This window comes from Equus caballus, chromosome 4 (assembly GCF_041296265.1).
Source record: "Equus caballus isolate H_3958 breed thoroughbred chromosome 4, TB-T2T, whole genome shotgun sequence".
Lineage (NCBI taxonomy): Eukaryota > Metazoa > Chordata > Mammalia > Perissodactyla > Equidae > Equus > Equus caballus.
Window position 1 is genome coordinate 37,440,769 of NC_091687.1, and position 26,930 is coordinate 37,467,698.

The 26,930-nt window shown below is 35.9% G+C and overlaps 1 protein-coding gene across 1 annotated transcript in view; it reads left to right on the plus strand.

Annotated features, from left to right (window-relative positions):
* ZNF804B (zinc finger protein 804B) overlaps positions 1 to 26,930 on the plus strand; it is a 501,979-nt gene that overhangs the window by 378,618 nt on the left and 96,431 nt on the right. The window contains exon 2 of the mRNA XM_070265637.1: positions 24,502 to 24,645. Coding sequence (XP_070121738.1) covers positions 24,502 to 24,645 — 144 coding nt within the window. The remainder of the gene's footprint in view (positions 1 to 24,501; positions 24,646 to 26,930) is intronic.

A 26,930-nucleotide genomic window follows, 5' to 3' on the forward strand; every position in this document is an offset into this window, starting at 1 on the left:
TGTGGTAGACACTATTAACAGCACCATGTTATTATGTATAGGGAATCCAGAGCTTATGAGGTTAATTTACTCAAAGTCCAATAGATGGTAATGACAAAAATGGGATTTGAACTTGAGTCGTCTGATTTCAAAGTCTGAATCTTAATCCTAAAATATACTGCTTTCTCGAATTAATAGTTGAGTCATTTCAGACTTGAAGTAACTCTGAGATGCCAGATAGCAGGTTTTTAAGATCACAGAAAGATCTATTTGAAGGATAAACTCTGACCCTTTCAGAACTGGACTTACATAATTGACCTACCATGTGGGACGGTTGTAAAAGACTTCATGGTCTTGTCAAACCCTCTAGCTGAAGGGACATTTTGAGTTCTTGGCACCACAGTTTAGATAAAACTAGTCAAAGAAAGGAAGACTGATAAGTTAGGGACTGGTAACTGAGATATTCATAGACCAAATGAAGAAACAGAGGACACTAGATATCTGAACGAAGATTTAGAAAACGCTTTTGATTTGGAAAACATAATTTTTTGATGCCCTTTGAGAGAATAATTTTTGGAGAAGATAGAAGTGGGCACTAGTTTATAATAAGAGTAAATGGGAAGTGAAAAAGTGCCAGCAGTTAGTATGACCATCTTCCAAAATGTTTAGCCAGATATCCCAAACCCTTCAATTAAACAAAAATCATGTCTAGAGTGCTTGTGCCCATGTCAGTCCTTTCAGTCTATAAATCGAAGGTCACCTAGCATATTCCTTGTTGATTTATTTCCCTTCAATGTATTTTTTTCTTTTGCATTGTCAGTTGTTTTACTAACTGCAGAGTCAGTTTTCTTGTTTTCTTGCCACCTAAATAGAGTAAACTTGAGATTTCCTACCAGATATGTTTTATAGCAATGTAGCAAATTTAATGTGCTTAATTTACATTTGTAGAACTTGGTATTTGAAATATAGGTGTATGTAAATAAACAGAATTTATTGTGGTTAAGCAAAATTCAGGAGATTGTATCTCACTCTTCGTTTAAAATTTAAAGTAAGCTTGTCTCCCCCCCAAATCCACCCCATTTTGAGTAATAAAACATGACATTAGCTTTGGAATTAGCCTTTGACTGGAATAAAAGTTTAAGCAAACGTTTTGACGTACCACTGGTGTATATTTCATCCTCATCTGCTCTCAAAATGAATAAACTTTGAAAAGTAGAGCTAATTCTGTCACAGTGTTTGGTGAAAATGCATTACACAGAAACTACTGACTGAGTCTGGTACTATAGAGATCCAGAGCTTCTAGGAACAGCAATTCAAGGCACTGACTACAATTTGAGGCTGGTGCATGAGCCCTCCTGGGGCATCAATTAATCCCTTTAACTCTTTCTGTTCTACGTTATTTAGCAAAGGACCTAAAATTAGTGGTATTACTTCTTTGATTCAAAAAGTTAACCCCCGACTGTGTGAAACATCTGTCTGGCTCTCTTTGCAAGTTGTGATTCAAAGTTGTGGAATTTTACTTTATATCCCACCCCCACCCAATCAACAGTAATCGCCTCTCTTTCTTGTATTTATTAATTATTGTAGAGGTACTTGTATCTTTCATATTACCCAAATTTTAATATTTGAGTAATTTAACTTATTATAGACTACTGAGTATCACGTAAGTATGAAAATAGTTACATTAAATCTATTCATAAAATATTTTTAAAAGCTGAACATATTGTACCCTATGATCTAGCAATTCCACTTGAGAAAATACCTTAAACATACTCATAGGGCCAGTCTTGTTGCGTGGTGAAGTTCAGCAGACTTTGCTTCGGCAGCCTGGGTTCACAATTTCGAATCCCAGGTGTGCACCGACACCACTCGTCAGCCATGCTGTGATGACAAACCAGATATAAAGTGGAGGAAGATTGGCACAGATGTTAGCTCAGGGCTAATCTTCCTCAGGAAAAAAAATTTAATAACAGTTCTATTCAATATACTCCAAAACTGGAATAAACTCAAATGTGCTTCAAGAATGGAATGGATAAATCAATGATGGTATATTCCTCAAGTGGGATACCAAACAGAAATGCAGATGATGAGTCTATCTATCTATCTATCTATCTATCTATACAGCTATCTACCTACCTATCTATCTGTTATAGACTGAATGTTTACATCCCCCCAAAATTCATATGTTGAGATTTAAACCTGCAAGAGGTAGTATTTGAAGTAGGGCCTTTGGGAAGTGATCAGGTCACGAGGGTGGAGCTCCCATGAATGGGATTAGTGTTCTTATGAAAGAGATCCCCTTTCCCCATGTGAGGACACAGCAAGAACTGTTCATAGAACTGTTATGAGTATTTTTAACATATCGTCTGAAGTGGAATTGCCTTCTATGAACTGGGAAGTGTGCTTTCACCAGACAATAAATCTGCTGGTGGCTTGATATTGGACTTTCCTGCCCACAGAACTATGAGAAATTAATGTTGTTTAAGCCACTCAGTCTATGGCATTTTTGTTATAGCAGCCCAAATGGACAAAGACACTATTTATCACAGGCAAAACTGGACTGTAATAGAGTTAGAAGCCAGGGCAATGATTATCTTTTAGTTGGAGGGGCCGTGAGATGGCCTAATGGATATTATGCAGCACTGGTGATGTTCTATTTCTTAATCTGGGGACTGTCTAGAAGGATGTGTTCACTTTGCAAAAGCTCTTCAAGCCTGTGATTTGTTCCCTTACTGTACGTAAGTTATATTTTAATAAAAGGTGCACTTTAAAAAATGTACTTGCTAAGAGCAATTTCCTAAAAGACCCGTTATGTGCCAGTTTATTCTCTATTAGCAACCAAATCAATAGAATACATTGTTAATATTTCAACCCATAAGCTTTCTGAATTGAGGATTAATTGAAATGGAAACTGCAACAAATTAACTTTGAGCACATGACATTTAATTCAAACAAGATCGAATAGGAAATTGCCCTTTCTTAAAGATGCTATTACAGCTGTGTGCTACCTAATTATAGATACTAAATCACTTGCTTTTATTCACCCTATTTTTAAGAAGCATAGTATTGTGGGTAGCATTTATGAATCAAAAATTGAGATAACATGTGAAAAGGCACTTGGAGGTATTGTTTAAACACATTCTCCAAAGTAAGGCTAAGCTAATTTGAACTTGACCTTATCAGCAATCAAAATTCAGCAAATGCAACATACTACGATGTTTGTGAGAATTATATGTTGCAGTAGAAGAATTTAGTGCAATAGATGTTAAGATATGCTAAGAAAGGACTAGTGTAGTTGTAGCTACTGTTTACAATAAGCACGTGCTAGGTAAAAACCCAAGAAATAGTTCCTTTTTCTTGTTGATCAATACTCCTGGGGGAATATGGTTTACAATTAGTCATCAGAAACACAATTTTGAAATGACATAAGAGGGGAAATAGTAAATTCAGTTTTTCTTGATTACTTTGTGAAAAAACAAGCTTGACTCTCCCTCCTGAGAACTAGGGGAGACAGCTTGCCTCTTTCTCTGCGTCTGTTTCCACAATGGTGGGTAGTAGAGAGAGTTGTGCAATGATTGTAGAAAGTTATTCTTTAGTGGAAGTTCTTGGAGTTGAACTGAATATTTTCATTGCTGATCCATATCCTCTGATTTGATCTACCAATTGTCTGATTCTGCTCAGGATTATATTTTGGCTACATCTAAAATTTCTCTTTCCATACATTAGGGGAAGACTTTCCCATTTATTTGTTCAAAAATATATACCTTGAATGTCTACTCTGATACCAGGAAAAGTGTTAGATCCTAGAAAAATATGGAAATGAATGCATAATCTGTGTTTTCAAGAAATAGGGACCAAGAAAAGGTATATATGCAAGGAAGAAAGTGATGCAGGACATATCATATCAAAAGATAAAATGAATGGGGCCTCATAGCAAAAGATTACTTTTGGCAAGCGTGACCATAGCTTTTCTTCATGGAAAAGACGTAGCAAATGAGTTGAGCCTTGAATGTTGACTGAAATATAAACATGAGGGGGCATGAGAATGGCATTCCAGGTAAAAGACAAGTTAGGGCAAAGGAACAGAGGAGCACTGTGAGGAACAAGAATGGAATGTGTACTGGAGATAGGTCACAGAGGAGTTAAGCATTTGTATTTGGTTCATTAGGCAAGTGACCCAAATGACATTATTTAATGGGTAACCATATGTAAGATACATTGGAGGACACAAAGGACCCCTGAAAACCCTGAAGGAATAGTCTAACTCAGTCTGCTCATCCACCCAGGAGAAAAGTCAGATTAAATACTGGTAGAAAAAAATCTATGAAACTCATTTCCTGTTTTTTTTTTTTTTAAAGATTTTATTTTTTTCCTTTTTCTCCCCAAAGCCGCCCAGTACATAGTTGTATATTCTTCATTGTGGGTCCTTCTAGTTGTGGCATGTGGGACGCTGCCTCAGCGTGGCTTGATGAGCAGTGCCATGTCCGCGCCCAGGATTCAAACCAACGAAACACTGGGCCGCCTGCAGTGAAGCGCGCGAACTTAACCACTCGGCCACAGGGCCAGCCCCAAAACTCATTTCTGTTTAAAAATTATTTCTTTTTTTCTATAATGAAGGGATGATGTAGGAGGTTTTCCTCCCGCTTAAACATTTTTTTTCTTTAGGTCCAACTACTGTGTTCATAAGCATATCTGCAAGCTCAGGTAGAGAAAATCTCAGATGTGAATGAAAAATGAAATGCTTTTAATTTCCCAATAATGCCTTCCTTACTGATAAAATGGCTGTGACAAGATTAGCCAGAATCATAGCACCCAATTTATGAAGAAAAATAAGTCAGTGGCAGTCATTTTATTTATACAGTCATCTGCACATTCGTGTCTAAATCCTTCTGGCATCGAATACGCAGCTTCCAAATTCAGGATCTTGTTAGGAGGCCTGAGTCATTCGGAAGCCAGCAGGAGTGACAGGCACTGACAAATATTTTTGTGGGCCCTTAATTCCAATATTTTATACAGTTAGCCTTTTTATGAGCTGCTGTCACTGTGAAATCAAGCAAATTCCAGTAAACAGGCAAACAGCTTTTTGGCTCTCCATCCTGCAAAAGCTGATCTGGTCTAAGATTGGATGTATGGAAGGTGGTTCAGACTAACATCAGGATAGGATGATGGAATCATTGAGTTTGTGAGTTGAAGGCCCTTAGGGATGGCCTGGCTGAGCATTTACATTGTACAGAGAGGCCCTAGAGTACTCTAGACAAGCCAGTTGCAGGACTCCAACCTCACATACACAGACATGCAGATGCACACACACACACGTCAATCAAAGCAGTGCCCTTTTGGTCTGCTTTAAATATAGTACTGAATTTTCCTCTAATAAACAGCAGTGGAAACTGCAGGTCTAGTACAGCAGTTTGTGGATTCATTTCATTGGATGATGTAACAGTTTAGAAAAGCATAAATGACTTGTCTTTTGCCTCTTCTTCCCCTAGTCTTCTCTTAGACAAGAGTAAATGGTTAATAATGTCATAGTCTTTATAAGGTATTTAACATTGGGAATGTTAACTTTAAATGTCAGTTCTTTCTCTTGTTAAATTCTTTTTGAGTTCTGTGTTCATGCCATTTCATGATTTCAATATTTATAAATAATACTTCTTTGTTGCTTGTTTGTTTTGGTGGTTAAAGAATACTCCTAACTCTCTCCTGTTACTACAGACATGGACTTCATCATTGAGTTCTATAATTTCTATACTCCGTGTTATCTTCCTCTATGCAACCACTCTGCCCACCCATTACCATCTGTAGAGGCTAAGATTCAAATTGCTCTAGAGAACCATATTTGAGATAAGCCACACATATATTAACTTAGATACCTATTTAGCATCAATATTATAATTAACATATTTTTCAAATCTAAAATTTGTTGTCCTAGGGTCAACCAAACAGGATATTTGATATTAGCACTATTTCAGCAAGTCTGGGAGAAAATTTTGAGTTTTTACTTTGATTAAAGTTAGTGCTATGAAAGCCTTACTGCATTCAAAAATATGGAAGTCCTGTGAAACAATTCTATTGTTAGATTAAGATTTATTGTGCCTACCTACATATATTTATATGTGAAATTGATCATTTGAACTTTGTACTCACAGAAAGAAAAGTTAACTATGGCAAAGAAATTATAAAAATTTGACAATCGATAAGAATATGCATATATTGTCAATTTAAATAGTGATAAAATAATTTCATAAATAAATTATAAAAACATCACCTATAAAGAAGGTAAAAGTATTTATAAAACAAATTACCTCCGCCACAAATGAGAATATCTCAGAAATATCATTATACAAAGTATGGCTAAAGTACCAATTCTTGCAAAAAAAAAGGATGAACTTTTTAAGAGCAAGTTTACTTTGTGCCACCTAAGTTAGTCTTTGAGTGAATAAGAAGATATCTCACTATAAATAACAACATTTTTATTCTCGTATAGAAAAAAATCTTTGCTTGTTTTATATAGTAAGATTTGTATACTATTTTATAAGAACTACCCCCAAAATTAGGGGCAAAAAAAAAGTAGAACAGAAGGAAGTAAAGTTATTCCATTCATGTAGCCAAATGCATAAAACCGAACACCTAAATATAAATGCTTTCAGAATTCATTTTTCCTTCTGTTTGTAGTCCTTTTGAACGTTACACCCCCTGCCCCAACTCTTCTTTTGTGCATAAAATTGTAAACAACTTCGTTTGAGACATAGTTGTGGTACGCCCTATGCCAGCCATTTGACTTTGGAAAAAAGAACTCCCCCCACCAAAGTAATCTTTTCTTGATTATAAAAGATGTTTAGAAAAAGAGAACATTTGTCACCTACATGAGCCTTGAGTGACATGGCTTAGTAGTTGTGTTGCATTTATAAATTCATCTTTTGGCAGCAGAGAAAATCACTTTTCTTCTGCTCACTTTGAAAATAATAAAAGCCCTTTGCAATATATCACCAAGGAAACAATCATTCTGAGGACTTCAATGGCCAAATCAACTCTTTCAGCCCCTGCCTTTCTAATCTAAATCTTTCCCTCAAGATCTGATAGATTCTGTCAACCTTGATGACTGTCTTGGAATGTAATTCCAAAGTTACTCTCAGTGTTTTATTTGCAAAAGCACAAATATCAAAGTCCTTTGATTTTGGGGTGATTGGCTTAATCCTTTACTCCATACTTGGAATGTTGCTGTGTGGGGCTCCACATTTAAGATGCAAAGACATATCTCCTCTAATCACTGCCTTCACCAGCACTGGCAGGGAATTAACCTTAGTTAGCTCTTAGTGGTTGGGACTGATCCTCTCATTTTAGGAGATCTCCTCATTTTGAGGTGAACCCTTGTTCTCCTCAAACATACACTTCAGTATTTAAGAAGCTTCTTCCAAAAAGATAAAAATTAGTGTCACAGTCTTAGAGTTCAAAAGAAACTGTCAATTAACCAGACCCCTCTTTTAGAGACAGGAGAGCTGAGAATGAGAGAAGTCATACACATCGAGCTGGTAGTAAAGCTAGACATAGACCTGAGTTCTCCCTGGTCTCCTACCTCAAAAGAGGACTCACATGCCATCTCTTGCATTTTCTTCATATGAATGACTTTTTAAAATTATATATCCAATTTAGGTGAGATAAATATTTGCTAAACACAGACTTAAAAAAAAAAAAAACCTAAGTAGAACCAAGCTTTCAAGAATAACATAAATTAAATTTACATAAAATATGTAAAATGTTAATTTTAAACACCAAATTATCATGTGTATTTTACAAAAGTAAGTTTTGGAAATTTTAATATCAATGTTTATCAGCATTTTAATTTTTAATATTCATTGTGAACCTACAAAATAGGCAAGTGAATGGCTAGTTTCATTATATAATTCATCGTTGATTAGCCATCATGTTCAGCAGCCACTGTCAAGTGGCCAGAAGGTACAAGAAATTATCTTGTATAACACAAAATTGTCACCTGAATGCTGTTAATGCCTCATAAACACTGATAGAGTTAAAAAAATAGTCCACCAAATTATTAAATTTGCTTTCAACTAAATGCTGAAAGCTCATTAGCTGTTATGGTTATGCCAACAGGGTATGAATTAACTATCTCATCGACTGAACCACTTGTTATCATTCAGTAATATTTTAATCTGTCTGTAACAAATAATGAAATCTATATTTTAAAATATTATTTGAATGATCTTCAGGAATATTCAGATCACGAACTTAAGCATTCTCCCCCACCTCCATAGAATAAAGGTAAAATATACCACCAAGCCAAACATGGCAAAGAAGAAAAATAATTGCCTGAGGTTGTTACGTATGGAGCAGAATAAAAAAGCTATAGCCAAGTGGCAGGGGGAGAAATCTGAACTGGATGTTTTAGAAGTGCATCTCCTAAGGATATTTCCCAGATTAAGTGGTACCTTACTCATGGAAAGGTAAATGCGTGAGTGAAACTTTAGCTAGTAACAAAATTATCCTTGATATTTATGCAAAATTATGAAAATAATTTTCACTTTTAGAATGGGATAAAGAAAAAGTAACTAAATACTGGAAGAAAATATCTGCACTGATCTTTTCCCAACAGTGGGAGAATAGAGAATTCTGGTTAGGAGTACGGAAAATAAATTAGAAAGACTAATCATTAATATTTTAATGCTGCACATATTTAAAGTGTACAGTTTAATCACTTATGACATATGTATACACCCAGGAAATCATCACTACAATCAAGATAGATTCACATATATATCGCCACCCAATGTTTCCTAGTGCCCCTTTATATTAGTGACTTCTTTCTACCCCTTCCACCTCTCCTCCTGTTCACAGAACCAGTGGAAAGAACCCAAATGCCCATCAACAGGAGAATGGATAAACAATTGTGACATATCCAAATAATAGAATGCCATCCTACAATAAAGATGAGCAAGTGATATACACAATGTGGATTAAACTCAAAATAATTATGCTCAGTAAAAAGTCAGACAAAAAAGAAGTATATACTGTATGATTCCATTTATATAAAATCTTAAGAAGCGCAAACTATTCTATAGTGGCAAATAATAAAAGATTAATAGTTAATTGGCTTTTTTTGTAAAGTGTATAAGTTGTTTACTTTAGAATTCATCTTCATATCCTTCAGGTCCTAGTGTCCAAACAAAACAATATAAAACACAGCAAAAAGTCCTCAGGCCTGACTGTAGCAAGTGGAAGCATTCTTTCGGAGCTAATACAGGTTCCCACAAAAATCTGACAGGAAGTGGGTAAAACACAGATGTAAAATATGTAAACGTTTTAGTCGCATCACCAGCTCTGTCCTTGTAGCTTCTTTTTGCAAATTTGTCCTCTACCAAAGGACATGTCTGCATAACAGTCTTCCTTTTCTTTTCCCTTTTCTCTTCCATTGACTATCTGATTATAGCCATATTTTCCTTATGTTATGAGTTTTCACATATCTCCTTTTTATAACTTCAGCATTAAAATAAAAAGGGGAGAAATGGTTTTGAAATTTTACTTATGAAGAAACAGGAATCTTAGATCTCAATTTAACATACCTGTCACTTGGTTGCTCATTGGAATTCATATTAGAACACAGGTTCTTGACTTTTTCCCTTTCTTATTATAATAATTTATACATGAATTGGTGAAGTTAAATTTAATCTAGTTAAATGAAGACACAAGAGGTGAAAATTTTCCTACTTTTAGTTTTGAATATTGAAGAAACACAACCTCATTTCTATCTAAATAAGTTGTTCTTCAATTGATTATCGAATTGAATGCTTAGATGTTACTAAACACCTTTTAAAATAATGACATTTTATTCGTGTGTTTTGACAAACAGATCTGGTCATTAAAGATTGATGAACAGAAAACTGACCTTGGACTATCCAAGTTTTCATGAAAATATTCACTAAATGGACGACAGAAGAATTGACAAACATCAACAGATAATTAAACTGTTACAAATTCGTGTTTAATTACAATACTAGCCTGATCAACTAATGAGTTGATTTAAGGCACATAGGTTAAATGGTAATATTTTATGGGAATGCTACCACACAAACACATGTATACACAGAAGTCATTTTAAAGTTTTTACTTGCTAAACAGACAAAATAATTGGTGTGGGTCTGGGCAGCCTTTTTAGAGTCCATAAAAATTTATTCTTCCCATTTGTTATTAATAATAAAACGCATAATGTTCAAGCTTATTTCTAATCTTACCTTCCAAGTTTGTGGTCACCCTGAGTGCGTGCTTATTTCTGTACAATAATATTAACAGCATTTGTAAGGACACATTTTTTCTTCTTTTAATGAAAATATTATAGAATCAATCAGATCATAATGCAATTAGTGTAAAACTCTGTAAATCAGCACATGTTTTTTACTGAATAAAAAATAAAGTGACCTTGAAATTATTTGTCATGACACCTAAGGAATATTTTCACATAAGTGTTATAAAAGTTAACATGCCATTGCAGAATGAGTAAACATTATTTATTGTTAATATCTGAGGTAGATTCCTGTACATCATAAATTCATAAACTCTCAAATACAATTTTTATAGAGTCCTAAAAATGTAACAGAAAATATGTAAAGGTTTTTTTCTAATAATAAAAATGTACTCAAAAAATTGTTTGTCGTACTCATGCCAAAGGTCGAAACGAAATTTGAAAGACACAGTTGCAAAAGGCCAGATCAGGAAGCCAGCTCAGCTCACCATCTGTAGTAGAAAGCAGAGACTGTTTACAGAAAAGAAAATGTATGTTTAATGCAAAGAACATTATTTCTAACAAGTAACTTATCTGTAGTATGGCGCCAAGGGGAGTTTGGAAATAAAAGAGTCCGCAACGAAGGGCACTAGTGTCCTCATACAGGCATGATTAAGTGTCTGACTGAGGCTTCTGCTTGTTTCTGCATTGGATTTTTATTTCCCTTTCGTGTGCAACACAAAGACAGGTCCCACAGGAAGAAAACTTGTCATCCACATAGTACATCACTCAGTCGGGCACAGAAAGCTACATCTCTTCCCTGTGGGAAGAAATCTTTTTTATTGGACTTTGGGGGCCCGTTCTTTATTTGCTTAGGTTGCTTGGGTGTCAGTTACGGAAGGCTGGGCTCCCCTTCCCTACTGGGGCCTGCATTTGGTAGTGCAGTCCTCAAGGACTCTCCCTCAAGTCTTCATTCCCAGCCCAGTCACTTCGACTCTAACTGGTCCAAGGTCTGTCTCTGCCACAGCATACCGCACTCACATCTAATGCCATGTTTTTGTATTTGATATTAAGTTCTGTCAAAAAAAAATGAAACAAAACAAAACCTAGAAAATATAAACAAAGTAACAAAACAAATAGCAATATTAGGCTGGTACTATGCCAAGTATTTCATTTGATTTGTTTCCATAGTCAATACAGCTGCCCTATGAGTTAGTTTCTGTTATCACACACTCCTATTTTACAGATGAAGACACAGATACAGATCGAGTTGCTGAGTGCCCCACACCCATGAGGAGCAGAGCTTTGATTTATACTCAGGCTCTCTGACACAGAATTATAACTATACTCTTAACCACAGGATATATTGCCTCCTCATTTCTAGTAACTACTTTCAAAACTTAGACCTTCCTAGACACCATTCCTGCTGGCATATTTCCATTTTGGCCACTTCTTCAGCATTTAAGGTTGTAGTTAATATTATATGTATTGCTATGTGACTGCTATGTGGAGCCTGGAACTGTGTTAGGTGTGTTTTATGTTTGAATTTATTTAATCATTATAATCATCCTGTGAGAGTCACGTTATTATCCTCATTCTACAGCGTTAAGTGGAACAGTGAAGGTCATGTAGTTTGCAAGCATTTGAGTGAGCATTCAGACTCTTACTTCAATGTCTGTACCTCCTAAATGCTCTTACTCTTTATTACACGTAAAGTGCTCTCTTACTTTCCTCATATTTATTTCCATTAGCTAACTACACATTCTTTTTGTGTTGCACCTAGCACAGCAATAACAACACAGTAAGAGCTTAATAAATATTTATTTCCAGTTTTTGGATTCCTGTCCTGGTCTGTAAAATCTCCAACTGAGATGTTAAATTTTCTACAAAATACATGGATTCATGAAAAATAGCCCATGACAAAGCATTTCCCATTGAGAACACTGATCTGATTTTGGTCATTCCCGGAGAAGATCAAGGTCAAGATGATTCATATGAAATTTAAATATTGTTGATCTTCCTGTACTTTCAAGTTTCCACAAATAAATGTCAAATTGTGGACAATCCTGAAAGAGATAAATCCCCCGCCCCCTCACAAATAGACTTTGGCTAAAAAATTACCAAGGACTGAGGAAAATATTTATGATGTTTCTTCTATCGCCTCCAAAATATTATTTTAAAACTCTACTTTCCAATGCCACAAACCTGATTCCTTCCTCCTCATTAGCTTTCTATTCTACTCCTCCACAAAAGAAATACAGATTCTTCTATTTACCCCGTGTCTCTTTTCTCTTTCTACTTCTGTGTCTTTCATCCATATTCCTCATCTAGGTTCTGCTTCCCCTTTTTTCTATCCCTTGGCATTCCTCCCTAGATGGACATCCAAAGTGAAGCCATTGTGATGTTTGGGCATGCAGTAAATGAAGGGAGATGCTCCTGTCTGAGCTTTTACTGCTACTCCTAGGGAATGCCTAATGGTATTTATTTAGAAGTTTAAAGGCATCATTGTTTCTTGTCAGTGAAGGTCCTCTTTTCTTTTTATACTATAGAAGAGACTTTTTTCTACTAAAAGGGGTATAAATACGCACTGCCATCACGGCAGCTAGTGCAGAATAGAGATTTGCTGACAAATGCAGCCACTAATGAGGATACAGATATCCAGCCCAGAGCTCTGTAACAGAGTATTTAAGCAGAGAGCACCCAGTCAGGATTTTCCATGGCATAAGGGACAGAGGCAAAAAATTCAATAGGAATCAATTTTAAAAATCACTTGTGATTTGGCCATTTTAAGAGAACTCAGACTTTGTATAAAGACTCTGAAACAAGAAACAGCAAATCCGTCCAAGAGAGATGTCCTGGGAAAATAATCATAGGAACTATACAGAGGAACAACATGGACAGGATTATAATTCCTACCTTAGCTACTGGTCAGAAATAACACCAGCTGTAATCGAAGAGGAAATGGGGAATAGGAATCACTTCTTCTCTGCAGTTTGCATGGCATTTTGTTTATTAGTACATCGAGTAAAATCTGTATTATTCTCATTACAAAAAGTAGGTTCATTCATTCTCAGCAATACTCTATGTCACTTTCTTAAATTCCAGAATTAAAGAATTCATCAAGTATCATTAACTTGTTTTTTCTGGTGAGGAAGTTTCACCCTGAGCTAACATCTGTTGCCAATCTTTGTCTTTTTTTTGCTGAGGAAGACTGTCTCTGAGCTAACATCTGTGCCAGTCTTCCTCTACTTTGTATGTGAGTCACCACTTCTGCATGGATGAAAAGTGGTGTAGGTCCGCACCTGGGATCTGAACACACAAACCCAGGCCGCCAAAGAGGAGCGCATGAACTTAACCACTACTCACAGGGCCTGCATTCATTCACTTTTTATATGAAAGAGTCAAACCCAAGGCCATTAATTTAGGCTCATTATAAAATTCTATCTTAATAAGTTTATTCTCCTTGAGTATGTACGCACATTACAGAGCAACATGGCCATTTTCTTTCTCTGAACACACAGCACTTTAAATCCCCGCCACGTGATTATACATCCCTTGCTGTTTCCCTTGCAATTTGTGAATCCATCCTATCCCTGCAAGTGGTCTGACAGTCTTGAAAACAGGAATTATGTGTTATCTTGCACAGTAGAATAATACAGTAACTAATCCAAGTCTTCATAACACAACGAAATCCCTACCGTACACCAAATTCCTTCAAGGAAAGCATAGAAAGTATAAAAAAAAAAAAAAGTCTTACATATAAATTCTTTTATCTTTTGCTTTTTCTTGCCTTTTATCTCACATAAGCCTCTAATATCAGAAAAGAAGGTAGCTTCCTCCTTTCCTCCTCCAGTCTTTAGTACTGGCTGAGTTCAGTGCTCAATCCACTATAACTATAATTCACAATCTATGGACTAGTAAAGCTCTAAACAGTTTTTTTAAAGCTTAGGGAGATAAAGGGAAGAGGAGGTCCTCTATTGAGAGTGATTCCGTCTCCTTCTGTAGAAGATGGTTTGAAAATGAAAATTTTCTATTTATGACATTCCAAGAGTAATAACATACTTTCTAAATATGCTGTTAAATAGATTTTGATTGTGTAGTTTAAGAAAAGAAAGAGAAAATCTTTATATATGTGTCTATGTCTATATATCTATATCAGTTTAAACACTCTGGATATTCATTTATACATCTCAAATTTCAGAGATAGAAAAATCTAATCCCTTAGATCAACCTCCTTTTCCAAATGAAGAAATAGACCTCATAGAATTAATTGCTTTGCCATTGGTCTCAAAGGTTGAAGTCAAGGTCTTTAATTCTCATCCCAGATCTGCTACTTATCAATCTATCTCTACCTGGGCAAAACAAAGAACTTCTGGATTAAATTTCCTTATCTGGAAAAGAATTTCTGAAGTTCTTCTCAATTACATGCCTGTATGATGATTCAAACTTTCCTATTCCACCTCTTTTACAGTGGAACCACCACTTCTGTTTTATTGTAGCTGGCTCTCTTTTGAGACTGGCTCTACGCACAGTACACACACACACACACATACACACACAATAGATTGTAGTATAGCTATATGCCTTATTGAGTTGGTACTAGTGTTGGCAATAAATAAGGATCTTCCAACTGCTCAAGCCGCTGCGAAAAATCTGTTTCAACTATAGACTGTTCAGCACAGTCTGTGTGGGCCCCACTGTCAATACTACTGTTATGACACATATTAACTTTGACCCCAGTTTCCATTTAATCAGTCTTTCTGACTTCAACTGACAAGTGATTTTAATTTGTTTTCAAAAAAGCAAGTGTGCATCCATAAAACTGGTATACAAGCTTTCTTTTTGGGTATTTCTGAACTCATTAATCCAAGTTTTGCAAAGTTCTATGAAAAAAATTAATAAAAATAAGTGACAAATGTTTCTTCCAAATTATATGACAAAGCCAAGCTTTTATACATTTCATGATCTTGAAATGAACGTAATCTAGTTTATAGCATTTCTTTTAGCCCATGTGAATGCCCTTCTCTCAGAGTAAACTAGCATTTTAATAGATTTTCCCTACTTTGACACATTTTCCCAGCTTGAAGTTAATATTTCAAGACTTGAGACACAAAGCTCCTGTGTAGCATACTTCTTTCACAATTGCTAGTTTTCTCTAAGTTTGAAAGTAAATTACCTATTAGAATTTCAATGGATAGAAGCCTGGAGCAGCAGCCAGTTTGAAATAACGAAGTCCCTTTGTGAGCACAATCGCTTTTAAACATCTCTGGTTATAGAGCAAGTAAACCAAATGCAGCAGACTTTTTATCAAACATGACAGCAGACATTCAGGAGAACAGAGACAATGCCTTTGGAGTTTGGGAATTTATCTGGTTTGCATGACTTTTTTTGAAAGCAAAGCCTTGGCTTTTTACTATTTTAGTACATCACTTCAGGAGTTTGCAGGCCTGTTTTTAGCACATGTAGAACATAAATATGGTTCTTTAGAGCTGTACAGGTTAATACCAGAATAACCTGAGAAGGCTTAAGAATGGGAACTTGCTTGAACATTGCCTGAATCTATTTGAAGGGAACATATTTGCAGTCAATTCCCAAGCAAAGTTGAAACAATGTCTCAGTCAGCATCTCTTAATGGCCATTTCTCCCCTAGAAAGCCGTTACAAATGTGGAATTTTTAAAAAATGGTTTGTAATTGAGCAGGTGTCACTGGCAACTTTCTAAAAAACTTAGTTACCTGACATTTTTCATTGATTTCTCTTATATTAGAAAATGAAATGTCAGACACTATTAATTGCATTTTTACAGTAAGTAGTTACAGCAGGAATAATGGCTAAATGAAAGTACTTCCTGTCTAATGCACAATGGATGTATTCATTTCAATGTTTTCAATTTAGATGAATGCAATATGTCTATATTCATTACAGTGATAAATATCTGTGGGCTGAAGTGAAGGGGCGGTAATTACTACTTGTATGAACGGGACGGTATTGTCGGCCTGGAGGAAGAACACCTATTTTCTTATCATATTTTACACACCCACACAATAGACACATTCAAAGATCTTTCTTTCAAATATAGAAATTTTACCCTTGAGTTTCCAGTGGATCTTATTGTTGTGAAACTGAAGTGGGTCTACTTCCTGGTCAGGTGAAATCAGAGCCTTCACCAGAAGTAGTTGTCACACTAAGCAGACTTTATTTGCAGCAAATAGGAGACCACATGGAATCATTTCCAAACTTGCTGCTGTCCATGAGCGGGGACAGCAGGGGCCTGTTATTTCAGATGGGGAATGAATAGTCGAAAGGGAAAGGTGGCTCAGGCTCAGGTGCACAGGCTCAGTTGGAAAACATTCTTTCACATACATCAGGTATTATAGTAATAAGGCCTAAGTTCTTCCTGGGAGTGGAGATCTTAGTATTAAAATGAAGTAAAAGGCAATTTCAGGTCATCTCTCAACTCTTCTGCACAGGCACTGCTCTTGCAGTGGGGCTTGGTCTGGTCCAGGGTGGTTGGCGATTGGATCTCTTAACATAACAACAAAGAAAACCAATTTGCAGAAACAATTAAATGCTTCCAAAACCTCCCTTGAGTTCCTCAGGGTAATTAGTCGGTGACATAATGATTGTAAATATGATCTGTCAATATTCTTGCTTTTCTCAAGGATTGCAGAGGGTTGTTTTCTGTCTCATGGAAAGTGACAGAGGGGACTTGAGAGTCTCAGGATCTCTCCAGACAAAGGAGCTCTCATTTGTCATTTGGCATGCGTTGAGCTCAGCCTCATGCATCACGTAACATGGGTTAGGTTATTCTCACAACATACATTGTTTTTCTTTGAGTTCAACAAATGTAGGACTATTAAAATGTGATTTAGCTGTACACTTCTTTTTTTCTAAGTAATAGACTATTTTTTTAAGAGTAGTTTTGGGTTTATAGAAAAACTGGACAGTAAGTACAGAGAGTTCCTATAGATACTCCCCTACTTTCATACATGGTTTCTGTTATTACTAAATTTTGCATTAGTGTGGTGGGTTAGTATGTTACAATTGAGGAACCAATGTTGATACATTGTTATTAGCTAAAGTCTATCTAGTTTACCTCAGAGTTCACTCTTTGAGTCATACAGTTATATGGGTTTTGACATAACCATACTTATTCCAGGCTTTCTGATTCTCTCCCATTTAGCATAATACATAACCGGGCAAAAAGTCAGAAAGAAATCAAATGTATTCCTTCCTTCATTCACTACACTTATTCATTCACGCATTCATGAATGCGTGTTTTCTGGGCATGACCTCTAGGCCAAGGACTGCTGTTTAATGGATTCAGCCGCTTCCCAACCCTGGGTAATTTTACGTATCTTTTCATGCCCTTTCTTTTTCTCCTCCACCCAAGGATATTGCCTGGTTTTACGGCTGAGGGCTGAAATGTTTTCTATTAGAGATTGGTGGTACTGGCATCTTGGTAGGCTAATATTATTTGGTGTCCAGTAAGGTTCACTGGTTTTACTATTTCACTGGTCGTTAAAAAAAAAAAGAAAAATATCCCAACTCTGTAACCAGTCTATGACCTTTACAAACTTGTGCAGTGCAGCATCTGTATCTGAGAGATAAACAACCTAGAAATTATATCTGCCTCTTTTTCCCTTCATGGTGGACAAGCATAATTAAGCAGTAAAGCAATAGCTATCGTTATGATTATTTTACAGTGCACCTGGGACTGCATTACATACTTTCTAAAGTGTTTTTCTGGTAGAAGAACTGTATATTAATTATGCTGAGGAAGATGAAGTTGATGGTGTAGAATGAACAGCGGTTCTAATAGAAATGCATGTGTTTTTCAAAAATAATCTCTGTTCAAATGTAGCTAATTAGGAAGGTTCTCCAAAATAAACAGTTATAGGAGAAAATTTTAAATATTTCTTTGTTGCTTCATGAACAGAAATGCAATCATCACTCTGGCATCTTGCTAGTAAGTCAGAAATTTGTCACTCTTTCCAAATTAGAAATGATGCTGAGATGTCCCCAAAGCATGTCACCAAGAGGTAAGTTCACATATTTAATGTGAGTGTATCCATCTTCTAATCTGGGCAGCTTGAATGAATCATTAATAAGAGGGGTAAGCCCTTTTGCAAAACCAGGAGGTGGCTGGCATCATACCTACCTGGGCATTGATGAAAACAGCCTAATTTTGGTCATGTCCTGTTCTAAATCTGAGAAACCAATACTTGATTCTCAACAAATTTTAAGGAAAACAATTGATTATGTTAAGATGGGAAGGGCACTGGAAGTCAATAATCTGTATTTCTGTATGTGAATCTGTATGTAGTTGTCACCTTCTGTTACTTTAGGATAATTCTTCAAAAAGCTCCTTAGACCTCAAATCTACATTCAAAGAAAAAAGCTGTTATAAAAGCTCCATATGTTTAGAATCATACTCATCTACTTATTCTACCATTATTTCAACCATGATATGACTTACATTGCCAGAGTGGGCCAAGCTATCTATTATGTAGTAGGAAAGTCATTCTCTTCTTTTTTATTAGTCAGTTTCACTTATTCAACAAATACTTACTGAATTTCTTCTGAGTAGCCATACCATGCTATATACTATAGAGTGCAAAGACCGTGCTTTTTATAAAAGAAGCCAGTCACATCTTTTGGAAAATCAGTATTAGTAATATTAATGTTAATCAAGCACATACGATGCTCTCTTGACACTGTGTGGAATTCCTAAGTAGCTCAAAAGTTTTTAAAAAATTATTCTGAGATCTAAACATCTGAAAACTCTAATTATGTAAACCAAATTTGAATTTACTAGCAGGAATTGTGATTTCATATGAGATTGTGGGTTGAAGATAAGGGTTCCCCTCACCTGCTCAGATTTTCATCAGAAAATGAAAGTTGCTTTGTAGACTCCTGGGGAAATGGTATAATTTTTAAGTGTTTCTAACGTCCCATGTATACAATGCGCACACATACAAAATATGCAAACATGAATTACCTACTATTACCATGCACTGTACTAAGTGCTGCTATAAAAATGATCTCATTGTATACTCACAACAATCCTGCAAGCTGCTCATTGTTCCCTTAATTTCTACTGAGATAACTGAAGCCTTGCGAGTTTAAACTGCTGTAAGAGACAGGCTGAGATTCAAGCTAGTCAGTCTTCAAAGATTAATTCTTTTTTCCTGTCACAAAAATAAAATAAATAAATGAATAAAACCATCTAAAGCAAGTTTTCCATTACCCAATCTGTTACAGAGATGCAGAAGACAATGGAGACCAAAAGAGTTTTCTGAATCAGCGACAGCCACTTGATCAGAGGAGGGGGGAAGTGCACTCTCTTTGAAGCAGAATTTTATTTGGGGCCCATATAATAGAACACGTTAGAGAATATTAGAATTTTTAAAGCAATCTCTTACACATAGCAGTAAAAGTTCAAATGAGAGCTTTCACGTAAAGAATATGAATTCAATCCTCAAAGCTCTGAGCGCATATTGCCATCAAGGAGCTATGAAGAGCAGCAATTGATTTCTTCTCTTCCTTTTCAATAATCGGGGCACATATTCACAAGCAATAGAAACAGGACTACAACCTTAGATTTTCCTAGTGCCCATCTCTCAGCTTCAAGAGCTTCCTAGATTTTTAAAATTATAGTTAGTCCTCTTACTCTCTCTGGGAGCTAGGGGCTCCGTATCATCCCAAATCTACTAAGAAGTTAGCAGAGACAGCCTGCACTTATGCGGCATCTGGATAAAGGCTAAGTAATTGGGGCAGCCGTGAGCATGGTGATTAATAGCTCTGAAGTCAGCCAGATCTGAGTCTGAATCCAATCTCTGCTCTTCAACATTGAGTGAGTTTCTAAATGTGTTTGTGCCTTGCCTTCCATATCTTTATACTGGATAATAAGAGATAACACTTCGTAAGGCTATTGTAAAGATTAAGGGAGTTAAGGACTGCAAACTGCTTGGCGGATTTCTGGTTTACAATGAGAGCTCAGTGGAGGTTAGTGTGTAATCATCATTACAATAACAAAAATAATTTGGTAGCAAACATGTATATTTCTAATAAAATGTATTACTCTAGTAAGAATACTTGCCAGGTGCACCTGTTATATGCATGAATGTAAAATTCTTGGAGTGAAAAAGTACATTTTCTCTCCTTGCACCCAAAACATTAATTATTAAAAGTAATTAATTGCTACAGAGTTCTTGCTGAGCTGCAACATAAAATGCCCACTGGCAATACCTAATGTTTGAAAAATGACTCTTGTTAAGATAACTGTCATATTCAATTTATAATTCATCTTCAACCTTTTAATGAATCATTGAAAATAGTTGACAGGAAATTTTATTTCATTTCATAAATGTTATTTTTTTCTGTTAAATAAGCTTCCAAAGTCTCCTTTTCTAGGCAAACTTTGAAAAGAGAAATTTGAATAACTAGCAAATCAGTGAAGGAGTTGTAAGTCAAATTTTGTATATCTACTGTAATATGATGAATTCTATTCATTTTTTTATTTTTTAAATTTACTCATACTGAGAAGAGGTGGCTATTTTTACTCCTTTCAAATTTACGCCATATTTCTAAATATATTTAAAAGATTGTGTGATTATTTCAGAGAGTAAATGTTACCCTAATTTCCCTTCAAGGCTATTTGACCACTTAAAGTATCCCGTCACTCAACAAAAAGGCAAGAAATTCTAAGTGCTGAGAGTGTCTCTAACGCTATGTGTGAAAGAGAGAAAGAGAGAACAAAAACCCTGACTTTTTCTTCCAATTATTCTTAACTAGTATGAACAAGGTAAACTCAGTAGCAACTTGTGATTATCACTCTATGGCAATTTGCAGTGTTTACCTCTTTACAGGTAATTCTCCCACACTGGACTGTAAAATTCTGAGGGAAAGAACCAGTAAGAAATTGACATTTAGGAGTTACTTAACAAGAGATTCTTGAATGTATGAATGCTTAATGGTTACATGGATGAATGTATGGTTAGATGGATGGATGAATGGTTGGGTGGATGAGGTAGCATGATATAGTGAAAAGTATGCCCCTGCTTTACTAATCTCTGATTTTATACAAATCATGAAACTACTAGACATCAGTTGCATCTTCTTCTAAGTGGTAAGTTTAGATTATACGATACCTCATATTAGTATGAGACCTTACTCTTCAGCCTTCTGGTACATACTGCTGAACCAGTTCAACTCTATTGCCATAGATAGTCCAATTTCACACTTAAGAACAGGTCTACTTCACGCTGAGTAAATCATGGGTTGCTGGGCTATAGTTCTTTTACTAAAAGTCAGTTCCAGCTCTAATCTCAGTTTCCAAGTTTTGCCAAAGATTCTTAAGGAATCTTTGTTTTCTCTGTGATTCCTCTGACCCTACCAACTCTTGGCTTGTATTCTCCTCTGCCTGAGATTTCTACCCTCAAGTCTCAGCTTCCCCAGTTATGATCCCCAGTCACTTGCTGTTGGGTTTATGATCTTACTTCTGGCTTTGGTAGACATGCTGGATTGTGAACTTTGCATGTTTTGCTAATGGCATTTCTAGTCCACCTGTGCACTCTTCCTCTCTTAATAAGGAGATTAGGATATGCCCTGGGAAATATCATTAGTCCCTTAGAGGAAAGGGAAAGAAAAGTGAAGCAAAAAATGGGGGATGTAATTTAGTCTGATGACTTTGTAAAATGTGAAAATCCGCAGATGGTATGTGACTAAAATGTTGGTAGAATTTTTATAATTATAACACTTTTCTTTGAAAGCCATATAATATCATAATTAAGGGATGTTTTAGAAATAAAAGATGTTTAGATAAAGACACCAAATGTAACTATAGAAACTTCACTCCTGGCCATTGAGCTATTGTCATAAAGTCCTCTACATAATCTGGAATAATATGAAAATACATTTTAACCACAGATTCACCCTGAATTCTCAGTTGCCTCCCCCACCACACTCTTAGTTAATGAAGTTGAGGCTTTTTCAAGTGCTGAGGCAGAGTTCTCAATATCCAGGACACAAAGTCAGTTTTTCTAAGGCTGTGGTTCCAGTATCATAACAAAGTAAAAACTATGGGTAAACCAAAGTAGTCTCTAGTTCCATTCCAGTCCCTGAAATTATACTAAGAAAGGGCATGGAAAAAATCCTAATGAGAAAGATTTGATGAGAAATAACAGTTTCCCCTGATTCTAAGCCTACTAAATCAAAAGATTTAGCTCTACCTTCAAGCTTTATGGCTGCCTCAATTCTCAAGTGACTACATTAGCAGGCCATTCTCTCAGTAGTTTGAGCAACTGGATTTTTGTCCTGAAATCAGAGACCACATTCTCATTACTGGATACATCCTTTCCAGTAGCTTCTATGTACCCCACTAGTGTAGAATGTAACCAAACTCCTACTCAACTCTTTTAGACAGGCAATCCAGATATTTGGTCTAGTTTTGTCGTTTATTAATAGTACTCATCTTCTTCCTGCTTTTTGCCGTGTGTGTTAGCCTCTTATATTTGGACTTGAATGTTTCCGTGTCTAAATGAACTGCTTCATCACTTCACCCAACCTGCGAGAATCTACCTAAATTCCCTGTGCTTGCTTTCTTGTCTGGGTGTTGATGCCCCTATGATTTAAGTTTATGGCCTGATTTCTTTTTATAGAGCATTAATCATTTTGGAGAAACAAAGCTAAAATCCATTGTTTATTTTGTTCATCCATTTTTTGTACATATTTATTTGGTATCTTCTGTGTGCCAGTCATTCTTTTATTTAGGTATTGGGATAATAGAGAGGAACTTGCAAAATAAGAAGGGGCATGAATATCTAAGCCACCATTATCCATTAATTTATGTAATGCATATTATATAGGCATCTATTCTGGGCTAGACAATGTTTGGCATTGTGGACATAAAAATGACTAAAACAGTTCTGCCTTCAAAGGATTTATGGAAGAAATAGACATGAAAACAGATCATTTAATATCATGTGGCGTGTCTGGTAATAGAATTAAAGAGGGTTATATGGGAGCATGGATTGGTACAAGATGACACTGAAGAGGTAGAAAGGAGCTTGTATGATATATTAAGTGGATTGGCATTAAAGGGAGATTGTAAAGCACAGCTGTTTATTAACAAGGGAGCTGGGCATAGGTTATTTGAATTCAAATCCCTTCTCCACGTTCTAACGCAGTGACCACGAGTGTGTGATCTCTCTCTAAGTGCTGGTAGATACATCTGTAAAACTAGATTTAAATAGAACTTATTTTTATAGGGTTGTTATGAGGAACAAACAAGAGAATTCACATACTTAGCCTAACACCTGGCACATAGTTTATTCTTAGTAAGTATTTTTCACTATTATCCTATAAGCAATAAGAGGATTCAAGAGAATTTTAAGCAGAGGAGCGATATGGCCAGAACTCTGTTTGAGATAGAGCATAGTCAAACTTGTAAGGGTAATAATTTTGAAAAATATGTGATAAACCTATTGGCAATTCTAGCAGGAACTGATGCCCGTGGAAGAAGCTTAGGCTGGAGTTAGAGATTATGGATAAATAAGGCTCTAGCTATAGTGTGAATGGGGGTCACCCAGGGAGAATGTGTGGAGTGAATAAATCAGTTAGCTAAAGACGGAATTGTATGGCCCACAAAAATGTAAAAGGTAATAGCCAAGGAAGAAATTTCTATGAAGGAAACAAAGTAGGAATGATCATAGATGTGCTTGGTAATAAGCAACGTAACGGAGGCTTTCTCCTCCTGGAAAAGTCATGGAAAAGGCTTCCCAGAGGGGACAAAGAGCTGGGTGTTGGGAAAGGATTATGAGTTCACCAATTTAACAAGGTGGGAAAAGTCCCCACAATGATCTCAGTGAGGCAAAACTACATGTAGCAGTAGGTGAATGATATAAAACAATGTAATCACATCCCGGTGACATATTGTAGTCGAGAGGCCTTGTGTGTGAGATGGGTCATTGGATAGGCAGAGGAAACGGTGGTGAGCACTCCAGTTAGGTGGCTCAGCAGAACCACAAACTAGGAAGAAGAAGGATGAGTAACGACCAGGCTGCTGCTGAGGGCTCCTTGGGACTAGTTCATTACATGTTTATTGATAACTTAGGGATAGAGCTGAGCTGAAAGGTACTTTCATAGTGCTATGAATTTCAAAAAAAATAATCAGCCTAAACATGTTCTTTCAGTCACAATAAAATTAAATACCAACTTGATTAATATGAGATCTAGTTACACTATTAGAGAGAAATATAACCAATATTTTTGCCTCTTTCTTTTTAAAAGGATTTTCCAGAAAAGGAGAAGTCCACATCAAAGGCCCTGGAAGACGTAAAGGCAAACTTTTACTGTGAATTATGTGACAAGCAGTATCACAAACACCAAGAGTTTGACAATCATATTAATTCTTATGATCATGCTCATAAGCAGGTAAGCCCAAGTGGGAAAAATCCTTCATATTCCTGGATTTATACCTTCGGAACAGAAAGTATGCATTCGGTCTTATTTATTGTCATCTAAGATGCCGAAGTGGAACAATTTTATATCTTTTTTTCTTGAAAGATTGTGTTTTCTGTTTAAGTGTTAGGTGAAATATTTTTTCATAGAAGTAGCATAAAACTGTAGGAGAACTTAGAGATGACCTAAGAATAGACTCATGTTTATTTTAGAGTTATTGTATGAGGAAACCAAGACCCAGTCAAAATAATGTCGTATTCAAAACCACCTATCTAGTTAGCGTCAGAATTAGAACACTGAACCGGCGCTAGGACAGAATCTCTTATAGACTTCTTTCAAGAGTCCCAAGGTATAGGGAAGACTAGGTCTTCAGGAAAACAATTCTCAGCAAGGGTTACCTTTTCCCAAGAATACCCTCTTAGCAGAGGCAAAGGGGTTACTAAATAATGAACCATTGCAAAGAAACAAACAAAGACACAAAAACTCAGAAAGGCAAGGTTGAGGGATAATGGCAGGTGGAAACATTTCATTTCCTTTTCTTAAAAGGTTGTGTGTATGTATGTGTATATATATATGATAAGTTAGATACTCTATACATGGTTGCTGATATTCTCTATTTTCATCTGTCTGTGAAAGAGGAGGCTATTGTTCTCACTCTTTTGGATTTTATTCTTGATGCAAATATTGAAATATTGGCCATTTAGGAATTAGGACTGTTAAATAGCACTAAAAAGGAAATTCCATGTGGCCAGAGGATTACTGCTAACAGCTGTGAGAAGGTGTATGCTGCTGATGCCAAATAGACCTGGTATCTTGGAATATGTGGATAGTCTTATATAATCTAGAACTAAAATATTTATTCAGTGAACAACAATAAATATTTTGACTAACATTACTAATATTTATTGAGTACATACAAAATATATCTCCTTGGGAGATGCAAGATACAGTTTCTATCTTTAGAGATATGGCGTGTGTATAATTGACTGTATTTCTCTGACAAGAGCAAGAACAAGGGGATACATTGTTTTAGGACTGTGACTCCCAAATCTTTAGTGTGCATAATAATCACTTCACTTTGGAAATTGTTAATAGTGCAGATTTCCAGACTCTTCTTCAGGTAGTCTAATCCAATAGCTCTGAGATGGAGCCCAAGAACTTGCATTTCAAAGTGATATAAAATGGAGTTTTTCAAACATCTATAAAAATGAACTATGTGCCTACCACCCAACTCCAACATCAATCAATCTTGTTTCATTTATACCACCACCACTCACCCCCAACCCCTGCCTCTGCCATCACTGTGCATTATTTTGACGCAAATTCCAGACATCCTATCATTTAATCTGAAAGTATTTTGAGATACATAACTATACTTAAACAACATAGCCATTATCATACCTAAAAGTTAACAGTAATATCTTAATGTCAGTTAATGGTCTTGTTTCCTTAGTTGTCTCACAAATGACATAAATTTGGGTTTGTTGAAATCAGCATCCAAAAATATTCACACTTTTGGTTGACATGTCTTTAAGTTTCTTTTAATAGATATTTAAACTATAGGTTTTCCACTCCCCCTTTAATTTTACTCCTTGCAATTTATGTGTTGAAAAAACTGGGTTGTTTCACACATTTGGGATTTTTCTGAATGTAGCCCAGTGTTGTCTTTTCACATTTCCTCTGTCATCTGTATTTCCTTTAAAATGATTGTTACAGATAGAGATCTAGTCAAATGCAGGTTCATATTTTTTTCTTGGGAAAAATATATTATAGGACATATTGTGTCCTTCTATAAGAGGCATAAGATATCTGGTTGCCTTTATTTTTGTGACTTTACTTCCATCAGTAGATTTAGGTACTTATCAGTTAGATCCATCCATCATTAAATATCCCATCAACTTTTTTCCACTAATGGTTTTTGTAGCCATAAATGATCATTTGCTTAAATCCGTTACTTCATTTGGAGTTGTAAAATGATGATTCTAATTCTGTCATTCTTTTGTCATTTATTAGATGGAATATGACTATAAAGAGAAACTTCACATAAGCATCACCCAAAGAGGATTTTATATAGGTGGTCTTCAGGCTGCATATTAAGAAAAAAATCACTCTGGGAATTCAGAGAAACAAGTAACCACGGAAGGTTTCATGGGATAGGGACATTTGATCCGTCCTTTAAACATGCATGAGTAGGTGTTGAAATAGAAGCTCAAGATAGGATAGCATTCTTGACTGTGGAAACACAAGTTGCTAATGTG